Source organism: Rhagoletis pomonella, unplaced genomic scaffold (assembly GCF_013731165.1).
Source record: "Rhagoletis pomonella isolate Grant_MI unplaced genomic scaffold, Rhpom_1.0 Rhpom_scaffold_00001, whole genome shotgun sequence".
NCBI lineage: Eukaryota > Metazoa > Arthropoda > Insecta > Diptera > Tephritidae > Rhagoletis > Rhagoletis pomonella.
Genome location: NW_023458555.1, coordinates 114,254,721 through 114,267,496, shown reverse-complemented (window position 1 = coordinate 114,267,496; position 12,776 = coordinate 114,254,721). Strand labels below are relative to the sequence as shown.

Sequence of the window (12,776 nt, the reverse complement as noted above, 5' to 3'; positions counted from 1 at the left end):
TTGTTTATATTTGCCGTTATGCGGCCTAGTGAAGCTGGGTGTTAACTCCCCCTCCTCTAAATCGAAGCGTCCCGTCTTCGAATATACATCAGTTATATTTTGAATTCTTAATGCAATATCATTAATTAATGTTTCTTTACAATTCTCATTTTTTAATTTTGCTTTGACTTTAATTTTCTTTCCTAATTTGCATAAAATGTACATGAATAACAGTATTACTAAGATTGTAGTAAATGACCACCAAATCGGTTTTTCTTCCATTTCCTGTTTAAATTGATTTAATATATTAATATTCCTTAATTTTAAATGCTCTTTTTCCGATTCGATGTATTCTTTAATATAAAAATTTTTAAATTTACCTTCCCTTAAATAATTCAAAATTTTTCCAGTAGGATTTTCAAATTCTGCATTATCAATGACAACTTTATTATTAAAAGTTACTAAATAAATTCCATCTATTGAATGATTATTAACGTTATGTTTTCCTGTTATTAATATAGCTCCATCTTTTATAATCTTTAATTGTTCATTTTTTTCTTTAATTTTGGTACAATTTGCTCTTTCATTATTTAAGATATTAGTTAAACAAGTTTGGTTTTTATTTATCATACAAAAAGCTTGATTTAATTCCTTCTTACAATTGTTCACTGAGTAAAATTCATTTTTGCATTTAATTACGTTATTTTCAATTAATAATTTTCCATCTTTTTGAGCGATAGCTTCTACATTAAACAACACACCTATATCCATAATTTTTGGATATTTTATATATATAATTATAACATCATTCATTTGTACTATTTTAAATTTTGATACATCCATTAAATCAGATATTGTAACATTCTTGACTTCATGATTAATTATATAATTAATTTCATCTAAATCTAAAATTATGGGATTTAAAATGCCAATTTTTGAAATTGTTATTGTTTGTAATAAGTTTTCCAATTCATTTATAACAAATTTATTTCTCTGTTTTTCTATTGAGGTTTTACTTATACTGTTTTGCAAGTCATTTACTATATGCGTTAAGTCCGTTATTGTTTTGAATAATTGGGAGTTTGTAGTAAATTGTCGATTATTATTTTCAACCAAATCATTCACTTTGTTTGTAATCTTTAAAAAGTCGTCATGGTCAGGAGTCCCTGCAATCCATTTCCACAATGTTCCTATTTCATTAATTCCTCTTCTGTGTCTATTTGAATTTTTTGTCAGTTGTCCCAAAAGGGTTTCCATTAGTTCAATTTCAAAATCGACTGTATCTTCATCTTCTAATATTATGTCGTATGGTTTCTTATAGTTTTCTATTATATCCCGGAAAACAGATAAATTTGTTAAATGAAAAATCGATTCATATTCCTCAAAAATTGCTGCGTTTCCTTCTTCAATTAGTACGTAGTTTTCCCTAGTATAGTCGATCAAATCAGCGTTTATTCCCCATGTCCATACAAAATATATGATTAAAAACATCATTCTCCCTAAAAATTAAACCTTAATATTATCTTTATGTATTATTCTATTTCTATTTTTTATTTTAACCTTGTCCCCTAAATCCTCACAAACTATTTGTTTCCTATATCTAGGCTTCAGTTTATTTCTTTCTCCAAATATTTTTTCGTATATTATTTCTTCTGGATGATAATTTTTATTTACTCTTTTCTTATTATGAAATTTTATAAGTCTTTCCTGTGCATCTTGTAATTTAGCTCTTACATCGGCATGTTTTTCCTTATTAAATAAAATACTATACGGCTGCTTCCCTGTTACTGAATGTATTGATTTATTGTATTGCTGTACTGCTCTAGTTATTGATTCTATATCACTTATCAGATTATGTTCTTGTTTTAAACATCTAGCAATTTCAATTATTGTAGAATGAAATCGCTCTATTTGCCCATTTGTAGTACTATGTCTTGGTGTGCAAAAGAAGATTTGTATATTTAATCTATTCATCAATGATTTAAATTGTGCCGTACAAAAACTAGGTTCATTATCTAGAATTATATTTTTGACATTTGGAAACGTTTGTAAAATCTCAAGAATTTTTTCGTCCATACCTACCTTATCCTCTATACGTTTTATAATTGCAAATTTCGAATACGCATCTATACAGGTAATAAATTTTAAATTTTGCGCAAAAAATATATCTATGTGCAATTGTTCTCCTTCATTATTAGGTATTGGTGCTTGGCCTATCGGAATTAGTTTGGGATGTCTTTCATACTTATTGCTATTACAAATATTGCAATTTTTAACGTACTGCTTAAATTGCTTAACCATCTGCGGCCAATAATATTGTTCCCGAATTTGTATTAGATTTTCTCTGTAATTGCGATGGGCTCGATTATGTGTCTGCTCTATGATAATTGCTTGATCCTCTCTATTAACAATATCATTAGGAAAATAACTAGCGTGTAAAAATTTTGTTGTTGGATAAGCGTTTTTTAGTATTAATTTGATTTCATAAATCACTTCTGGAGTACAATATATTCCTGTGACAATTTTAGGATTTAAGTATTCGGAAAGAACGGAAATAATATTTTCCGGCCTGTCGTATTCAATTAAAAAGCGATTGTTTCCAAAACATGAGACTCTTTCCTGAGTAGTAATTCTTGCGCCTTTATCTACTAATATCTGTTGCTTGAAATGATTTAATGGTTTCTTTGTTCGTTTAATTTGATAATCATCACTACTTTCAGCTGAATGTTGCGTGTTTGTAAGTGAATCACTTAAATCATCATTTGATTCCGTTAAATTATTTAATTGTTGTCTAGACAATGCGTCAGCAACAACATTTATTGCACCTGGTTTATAAATTATCTTTGGTGAGAATTCCTCAATAAACGCTCTCCATCTCTTCATTTTCACATTAGGATTTCTTTCAGACATTGCGAATGACAGTGGCTGATGGTCCGTGTGAATTTCTAAATCTTTTACGGCATAAAGGTAATGACGTAATCAGGGTTGCCACTTTGGTAAATTGTTACCAAAATTGGTAGAAAAAATTTGGGTTGGTAAAAAGGTACATTTTGTCTCATTTTGGTAGGTTTTTGATTAACTTTCCGTTCCCGATTTATTTTTCGTAGTTATCTTTAAATATATTATAAATTTCTTTGCATACTTTTTATATAATTACATACGTATTAATGTATATCGATATAAGGCGAACATATCGCGCTCCATTCAAAACTAATTTTACTGGAATCCGGAGGAGCTTTTGATTGCCTAAATATTTTAAATGTTTATTTAAATATAAAAAAAATTGACTGGTATGTAATTACGCACTATGATTGTTCGCAAAAAAAATTAAATCAACGCCATTTTTTATCAAAAAATAAAATCAACGGGAATTTTAAGCAGCACATTGTTGGCTATACTCAAATAGTATTTGTTTTAAAACCGCATACCTTAAATTATTCTAAAAATTCAGAGTAAAAAATTCGAAATTTAGACGAAAAATTTTGGAATTTTTCTATATGTTGTATATGGTTTGATCCTCGATTTTTGTGGATTTAGTTAAAGCAATAAAAAACTTTTACTCGAAAAATATTGCGAATATTAAAAAAAATAATTTTTTGAGTCACTGTATTTGTCTATAATAACTCGAGTTGAAGTTTTTCAAATATTGAAGTTTCATTGTTGCCTTTATTTTCATTACTTCCGCTTTTGGTTGAAAGAAACTCAGAATATGACAATAATATGACTCAAATACCGTATAACTAGTTAAATAAAAAGTTCTTGAAAACAATTTTAATTCTTGTTGAAATAACTAAAAAAAATAAAAAAAACTAGCTTTAATTAAAATAAATAAAAAAATAACAAAACTATAGTTTTTATTAAAATAATTATAAAAAAGTTATTGGTAGATATTTCCCAGATTTGGTAGATTTTTTTCTAGTGGATGGTAAATATTTTTTTTCGTCAGTGGCAACCCTGGACGTAATGTTTTTAATGCCCAAACGATAGCAAATAATTCCTTTTCGTTTGTCGCGTAATTTTGTTCAGTTGAACTCAATGTTTTTGAAATAAATGTTATTGGCCTTCCCTCTTGGGATAGGACTGCACCTACTGCCACATTGGAAGCATCAGTAGTCAAGATTAATTTTTTTTCAAAATTTGGTTGAACTAATTCAACTTGTTCTCGTAACGCGTCCTTTAAAGTTTCGCAAGCGACTATTCCTTCCTGGTCAAGATTAATATTTGTTTTCTTTGACATATATTGTGATATTTTACCATTTTCTCCTTTTAGGTGTTTAGTTAATGGTTTAGCTATTGTCGCATAATTCTCTATAAATTTCCTATAATATCCTGTCAATCCCAAGAATCCCCTAAGTTGCCTTAATGTTTTGGGATTTGGAAAATTTTTTATTGTTTCCACCTTTTTTGGATCGGTTTTTATAACTTTATGGGATACAACATATCCTAAAAATTCGACTTCCGTTTCTATAAATCTTGATTTTTCAATTGATATTTTCATATGAACTTTTTCAAGTGTTTCCACTATATGCCTTAAATGGTATATATGCTCTCTTAATGTTTTCGAATATATTATAATATCATCAATGTAAACATGACAGAATTTACCAATACATTGATGTAAAATATTATTCATTGCTCTCTGAAATATGCTTGGAGCATTTTTCAACCCAAAAGGCATCCGCAGATATTCATATTTTCCATTATTAACGGAAAATGCCGTTTTTTCTATGTCTTTATCTTCCATCAATATCTGATGAAATCCGGACTCCAAATCAATAGTTGAAAAATACTTTGCCTCCCCTAAATTAAAAAGTATAACCTCAGGATTGGGCATCGGGTACCTATCAGATATAGTTTTATCATTTAATTTTTTAAAGACTATGACCATCCTTAGTTTAGGACTCCCATCTTCGTTCATTCCCTTTTTAGGAACTACCCAAACAGGTGAATTATAAGGACTTTTACTATGCCTTATTATGCCTTTTTCTAACAAATTTTCAACTTCCTTATTAACAAAACTATTAGCAGATATAGAATATGGATATTGTTTCGACCATATAGGTTTTTCATCCTCAGTTCTAATTTCCGCCTTAATATCTGTTCTAAAAGGTAAATCCATGTTCACATTTTTATGAGCTTCTTTTATTATTTTAATAACATCTTCTCTTAACAAAGGAATGTTGATATTTTCAGTTTCCTTATTGCTGTTTATATATTTGGTGGCAAACTCTTCAATTTTATTACCATCACCAAATTCCAAATTATTAATTTCCAATATATTATTGGAATAAGCTTTAGAGGTTTCTTCCTCTAAACAATTTTTTATATTTTTTATTCTGTGCTGGTATGATTCATCAGCTGGCGTTGTAAGACCTTTTTGTCCCACATTTTTAATTTTATTTTCATTGTCGGTAATTTCATCGACTGGCGTTGTAAGACTTTTTTGTCCCACAGTTTTAACTTTATTTATTTTGTTGCCGGTATTATCGTCGGCGGGCGCCTCAGGACTCTCTCGTCCCGAGGGGTTTAAATTGTATGTAATCTTGCATTTTTTTGCTTCATTATTTGTATTGCCGGTAAAAACTTCGGCGGGCGTCTCAAGACTCTCTCGTCCCGAGGGGTTTAAGTTGCTATTTTTAATTTTAACAACATTATCGTTAACTTGGTACTTCTGTATTTTATTAGGATTATCTTCTTCCATGTTTAAGAAATATAATTTTTCTCTACATTTATCTCCATAAGCAAGCTCTGCCTTAACCATATCGATTCTGGCTTTAATTTTCTTCAAAAAATTAACTCCTATCAAGAAGTCACTTTCTAAATTATCTACTTCATAAAATCTTTCCATAAATCCAAACAGATGTACATTATGATAAAAGTTTATGATGGTCGAACCATGAATGGTTCTTACCCTCTTCTTAATTGCTAATTCCCTACCATTGTTATATATTCCCTTTCTAATGTAACAGCTCGTTGCACCAGTGTCTATTAATATCCTCATTGTTCTTCCAAGCTGTCTGTCCGTTCGGAATATGTAGGGCAGGTGGAGGTTTGCTCTAAAAAATGATTCTCATTTAAATTATTTATACGCTGTGCCTTCAACTGCGGTTGACCACTAAAATTCATGTGTCTTTTTATCGGTTGACTAAACTGCCATTTTTGTGCGGCTGCATTTTGTTGCTGATTCGGGAAAACTCTTGGTTGAGGTGTTTGGTTATAAACAATTGGCTTTTGTTGTGCATATGGCACATTATTGGATGACGTATCCATTGGTTCTGGTTTTGGGAAATTTGTGTTGAGATTATTTCCCACTTGAGGATATCTTAAATTATTTTGGAAATGATTTCCTGTTTTTTGGTGATTATTTCTAGGACCTCGCAAATTATTATGAAAACCTTTATTTTCCGTTGCGTATGTCCTTGAAAAATTTAACGCGAATTCTGAACGCATTTGATTTGAGTGCAGCTCCTGTGCCTTTGCAAGAGCGTTTGGCAAATCGGTGGGAGATAATGTAAATAGAATTTGATTTAATGGGGGGTTTAAACCCGTTATGAAAGTTCTTAAAGCAGTTTCACGATTCTTAATATTCAATTGCTTTGTTATTTCCGAGTTCGTGCCGTGTGTCATTATAGTTTTGTTAATCAGTAATGTTAATTTCTGATTAACCTCGTTATAATAATCTATTAAGGATTTCGATCCTTGTCTTAATATGCTCATTTCTTGATCAATTACGTGAATTGGTCGTCTATCGGCGTAGGCAAAATCTAATCTAGCAAATATTGCCTCTAAGTTTAACACGGTGCCGTGATTGGTAAGAATATCATTTGCATTACCCACTATCTTATTTCGAAGAATGGTCAGTGCTCCGAAATACTTCCTACTTCCTTCTATATATAAACTCATCGAATTCTTTGCAGCTTCTCTCCAACTAACATATGATTTACCAGAGAATTCCGGCAAGGATTTGATGATATCTAAACTTTCAGTACATGATATTGCGTCATTAATAGTCTGAGTGTGGTATTCGGTCACTTGTGTAGCATTGGTCAAATTCCTAATTTGATTTGTCAACTGCGCTATCTCAGTCCTTAAATTGGTTGTTTGTGTAGCTATTAATCTAGCTATATCCTCGGCAGAAAAATTATTAACCGACATTTTGGAAAATTTAATGACTAATTCTTCCAGTTTAATATTTTAAAAGCTTATTTATATTTTTTCAAATATGGGCATTTATTAGTATTATGACTACTGCCTAAACAATACTCACAATAATAGAGCCTTTCAAATTTAATTTTTGTGGGATAATTTCCCATTTGATTTTTAAATTTGCTTAATAGTAATAAAATATATAAAATAAACTATTCTTACATATATAAATGGTGCTGTTGTCTTAAAATTCCGATGGAACGCCAATTGCTGCTTTTCTGTACTTAACGTTCTCTGGTGTCCCACGGTGGCGACGCTTTGACTTAGCGCACAATGCCTCTTTCGGGTTTTTTTTAATAAAATTTTAGTGTCCTTTTTTTTGTTTTTGCTATCTTTCTCAGCGCACAGTCTTTTTAAATGTTCTTGGGTTTTTTGCTTTTTCACTTTACACACCAGTTACTAAACAGTTAGTTTTTCCCCCTTATCTATGGGATATTTATTTTTTATTTTTTTAATTTGATTTATTTCACTTTTCTCCCTTTTTTACGGGATACTTGTTTTTTTATTTAATTTTGTTTTTTTTGGGTTTTTTCTCCCTTTTTAACGGGATACTTTTTTTATTTAATTTTGTCTTTTTGGGTTTTTCTCCCTTTTTCACGGGATACTTTTTTAAATTTAATTTTGTTTTTTTTGGGTTTTTCTCCCTTTTTCACGGGATACTTTTTTAAATTTGTTTTATTTAACTTTTCTCCCTTTTTTTGCGGGATACTTGTTTTTTTATTTAATGGACTATGATATACCCTTTCGCACAAGGTTTACATATATCAAGTCCTCCTGGAACGTTACTAGCCGTACTTCCTTTCGGGCTGTTACTTCACGTTCTCCTGGCAGGATCGCCAATTAATTGTTTAAACACACATTTGGTGTTTTTAAAAATATATCGGACAGCGTGTCCGTTTATTTCCGAATCTTTTCTCTTACTAGCTACTTTGACAATAATTTCTTATTTTATACCAATCTTAACTCTAACAAGAAATGCCGAAGCCGCATTTCTTGGAATTTTTTGTTTACATAAAATTCTCAAATGAAATTAAATTCCTTTTTAGTTTACAAATTCTTACAATGGTTTCATATTTCTGCATATGTGACAAATAAATGTGTCACATGCAACAGTTATTTATGTGTTTGCATTCTCAGCATTGGAATGCCATAAATATTACGACTTCTAATGAGTACCATTTAGGTACTTGAGTTTTATGATATCCATTTACATTTGCCGTTGTGTGGTCCAGTGAAGCTGGGCATTGATTTCTATTGAGTACCATTTAGGTACTTGAGTTTTAGGATATTTGTTTATATTTGCCGTTATGCGGCCTAGTGAAGCTGGGTGTTAACTTGCATTACTTCGTTTTTCTCATATGCGTTATTTCGGTTTTCAAACGAAAGTGTGCATGTATGCATTATTTCGGGTTTTTCATATGCATTATTTCGGTTTTCAACCGAAACTGTGCATATATGCATTATTTCGGTTTTTTTCATATGCATTATTTCGGTTTTCAAACGAAAGAGTGCGTATGCATAATTTCGGTTTTCCTAGTATGCATTATTGCGGTTTTCAACCGAGACTGTGCATATATGCATTATTTCGGTTTTTTTCATATGCATTATTTCGGCTTTCAACCGAAACTGCGCATATATGCATTATTTCGGTTTTTTTCGTATGCATTATTTCGGTTTTTTTCATATGCATTATTTCGTATGCACAGTTTCCATATGCACAATTTCAGGGTGCCGTTTTGGCTATTTTTCCTTTGTTCATTTATGTTTATTTTTTAAGCATATAAGTCCAAGCCTTAAACTTAGTGAAAAAATTATAAATATTCTGCACTGTTTCATCTAAATTGCAAATATTTTAATGAGAATTTCTAGGGAAAATTTTTAAGTTTTAAGTTGATTTTTGACAATTTTTATTTTTTTTTTACATTTTTCAATTTTTTGTATGGAATAAAATGAATAATACCTTCAACAAAAAAATTATTTAAAATCAACGCGATTAAGGCGAAATTAGACAAATTTTAATACACTTATTAAGGTTAGGACAAAGGTGAGCCTAGCTAGTCGGGTAGACAAAACAGCATAATCAGAATTTTGAATTGATCCTCAAAATCTTGGCTTAATATTGAAACCCTAATTTTCAATAGGTTGGAGTTTACACTATATAGGCCTCAACTTCATATGTACAAGTATACCTATGGTCGAAATAATATGAGTGCGGCATTGGACTATTTTTCTTTTGTTGGTTTAATGTTCACAAATTTTTTATAAAAGTATAGCTCGTTATATAATAACAAGCACATAAATCCAAATTTCAAACTTTGTATGAAAATTTGAAAAACTGCGAACTTCAATAACGTTGCATCAAAGCTCCAAACTTTTTAACCAGAAATAAAAAATCGAGTTTTTGAAATTTTGTTTTTGCTGGCGTTGTTAAGCATTTTTACATATTAGAAAAAAAATCAAGCATTCTTTATATGGACGAAATTACAACTCGCGTAGTAGCCATTACACAAAACAAATTTCTGCAGTTTTACTATACCGGTTGCATTTTTAGACAAATTTGTGTATTACAAAACTTGAAAAATGCTGTAGTGGATTTTCATTTTGAACCGAACCGAACCATTTTTTTGGGATGGGTTTCGGTTCGGTTTTGGTATTTAAAAATAAAAACGGTTCGGTTCGTGGTTCGGTTCGAAGCCCGGAAAAAGCGACGGTTCGGTTCAAAAACCGGTTCGGTTCAAAACCGGTTTGCAGCCCTGCTTTAAACGACGATATATAAATATTAGGGCGGGTCGAAAATCTAATTTTTCTCAAATCGCTTGGTCATAGTGAAAATAGATTGTATCATGAAGTCAACAACAAGCCTGCAAAATATTAGTCTTTTATTTTAATTGTAAGAGCCCGCGCATCGACCGCCAAGTGATCAACAGCACACTAGTCGAATAAGACCAATTCTTGTTAAAAATTCTATGTTCAGCAAAAAGGTTTAGTGCATATTATTAGATAATGAATTCGTTAACGCCAAAGATAAAGTAAAATATCATTCCTCGCAGCTCTTATGCTTATCGTTAATCTCAAAGTTATATTTTTTCAATAAAATTTGAATTGTTCTCTTGATAATTGCATTGGCCTATAGTCAAAAGATGTAAAGAACAGCATTAATATTGCTGGCGTACATTTAGGTCGCTGGTCCCAAATATTCTAATCTTTTTTTTTAATATTAGCTATAGTATGCGAATTTAGGAACAATATCGGTAGCTCTAATAGAAAAGCCATTACTTTCCATCATCGTGGAAAAATTTTGTTTACGAAAAAGAGTATGAAAACACTGAACAGGCACAACTTCTTGAAAGACTAATTAGTTACTTACATATGTTTATGCATGCAATATAAAAATTGCAAATATAGGAAAATTACAAAAAATTTTGTTCAAACCTTTTTTTTATTTTAAAATAATTTGTTTATAATCTGAACGATTTTCATCATAATATTATCATAATTCAGTAACAGTAAGTCCCGCCTTCAATTTGGTGATTATTACGTACCGATCGAGTAACATTTACCAAAGTTATATCGAAAAACTTAAGTGGATCTCCAGTTATTTTCTTAAAAAACTTCTCTTCAATTGTACAAATATAAACTTTTAAATGAAAGAAGCGGATTACAAAAAAGTGTGCCAGGAAGTGCAGAATGCAAAGCAATATAGCCCAATTGGAGTCCTCAAAAGGATTTCGCAGGATATGTTAAAGTCTATTGCATTTACCTAAAGTCACTTTTTCAAATAATAGAATTAACTAAAATATTTATGTCTATCTAAATACTTATTGTACGTCCCGTACTTTCATATAATGGCAAATTTAGAAACCGCGAAAATTGTGCTTCTTCGGTGACTAATGAAACCATTCCGCACCATCTTTGAAGACTGCATAAATGGACTTAAACTGGGCGTTTCTCACCCTAATTGTATTATGTTAATGTATGTAAATACTTATATGCTTGAAACTACTTTTAACTTATCAAACGATTCCTACTCTTTGACAATACCAATTTGACTTCATTCACCATGATCTTGAAAACTGACCAAATCGGCGTGACCAAGTCCATGGTCCTTTTAATATTATATAAACACCCGAAAACATTAAAACGTTTGAAATAAATCTCGTCTCACTTTTTTGTATTTTTCGCTTGGTTGCTGAAGTAATGAAGAATTGAAAATACATAAGGGAAAATTATAGTTTTTATGGTAAATGAACGTGAGGTACTAAATTTAATAACTCTTAATCACAGCGCAAGGCAGTGCGCGCGAGTGACGAAAGCAGCCACAGTAGCATGCTGAAATGACTCGCTTATACACAAGATTTGGAAGTTTTTATCCAGACGTCCAATCGACATGTTTGAGGTATCGTTAAAAAGATCTTGCAAAGTGTGGCCAGAAAATGTATGTCAAGCTTCATAAGCGATTAACTGGGTACTTAAAAATAAGCCTAAAGTGTTACGAAACAAAAAACGTTTTTTTGCTTTTGCCGGTTTAAGGGGGCATGTGGGTACACCCAACATATTTAGTGTTATTCTATAGGCCACTACCTTTCAAACGATACCTTATATATTAAGTTCCGGTTACTAGTTGGAAAGATATAGAGGTAAATGTGTTTTGGTTCTCCACTACGAGATGCTTTGGTATGTATGTGGCGTCTGTACGTACCTTCATTTAATTCTTTTCAAGCTTTCAGGAATTAAACTACAAAAAAAACGCAGGATGTTTTGATTCGTATGCCTTTGTGGGCGTGGCTGCTGCCTGAAATTCGAAAAAAGGCAATTTTTTTAAACTACTACTGAGGCCGCACTACTCAGTCCATGTCATTGATGCGGACATCAGTAGAAGGTTCTTCAAACAAGCTATCCAACGCTATCTTTTGTGTTTATGAGATATAAATATGTCATAACGTTATCGCCTGAAAACTAAAAATCGGGCTTCTAAAAATATAGATTTCAGGCATTTTCTCAAAAACTGGTCAGTCGATTTTATTCTTAGTTTCCTCATGATTAAAAAAGATTTTCCGTACGTTTCAAAGGCAGTTAAAAAATGCGTATAATTTTCGTCACGAAATTGATATCATAAATTTTGTGTTTCTAGTTCAGCTTTCGTCGCTCGAAAATTTTACCTCAAAGAGGTGTTTTATTTGATTAAATGAGACACACTGTTTAGCTTAGTACATATATGCATGGGCGTAACCAGAATGCAATTTAGGGGGATCTATACAATTTTTTTTTTCAAAAACAATAATTATTTCTAAAAAATTGTGTATTATAACTTAAAATTATTGTAACCATAGAGGTAAATATGTTATACAAAAACACATAAATAGAAGTTCACAAAATTTGATATAAAACTATTCGTCGATTTAAATAATTAACTTTTTACTGCACATGTTTTTTTTACGAGGAGGAAGCATTGAAAGCCTAGCCCCGTCAGTGTGAGACTTTAACCCAAACTGAACCTCCTACCGTCATGTACCACGCGGTACCACCGTCAAGGATTTCGTCGGCATAATAACACTGTGTGACTGATAAAGTTATAGATCTTCTGAAACACA

At 31.1% G+C, this 12,776-nt stretch overlaps 1 protein-coding gene across 1 annotated transcript in view; it reads right to left on the bottom strand.

Annotated features, from left to right (window-relative positions):
* The window catches only part of LOC118735383 (piggyBac transposable element-derived protein 3-like), a 14,802-nt gene extending 9,122 nt beyond the window's left edge, over positions 1 to 5,680 (bottom strand). The window contains exon 1 of the mRNA XM_036465105.1: positions 4,971 to 5,680. Within this exon, the coding sequence (XP_036320998.1) occupies positions 4,971 to 5,680 (710 nt within the window). The remainder of the gene's footprint in view (positions 1 to 4,970) is intronic.
* Between the last annotated feature and the right edge of the window lie 7,096 nt (positions 5,681 to 12,776).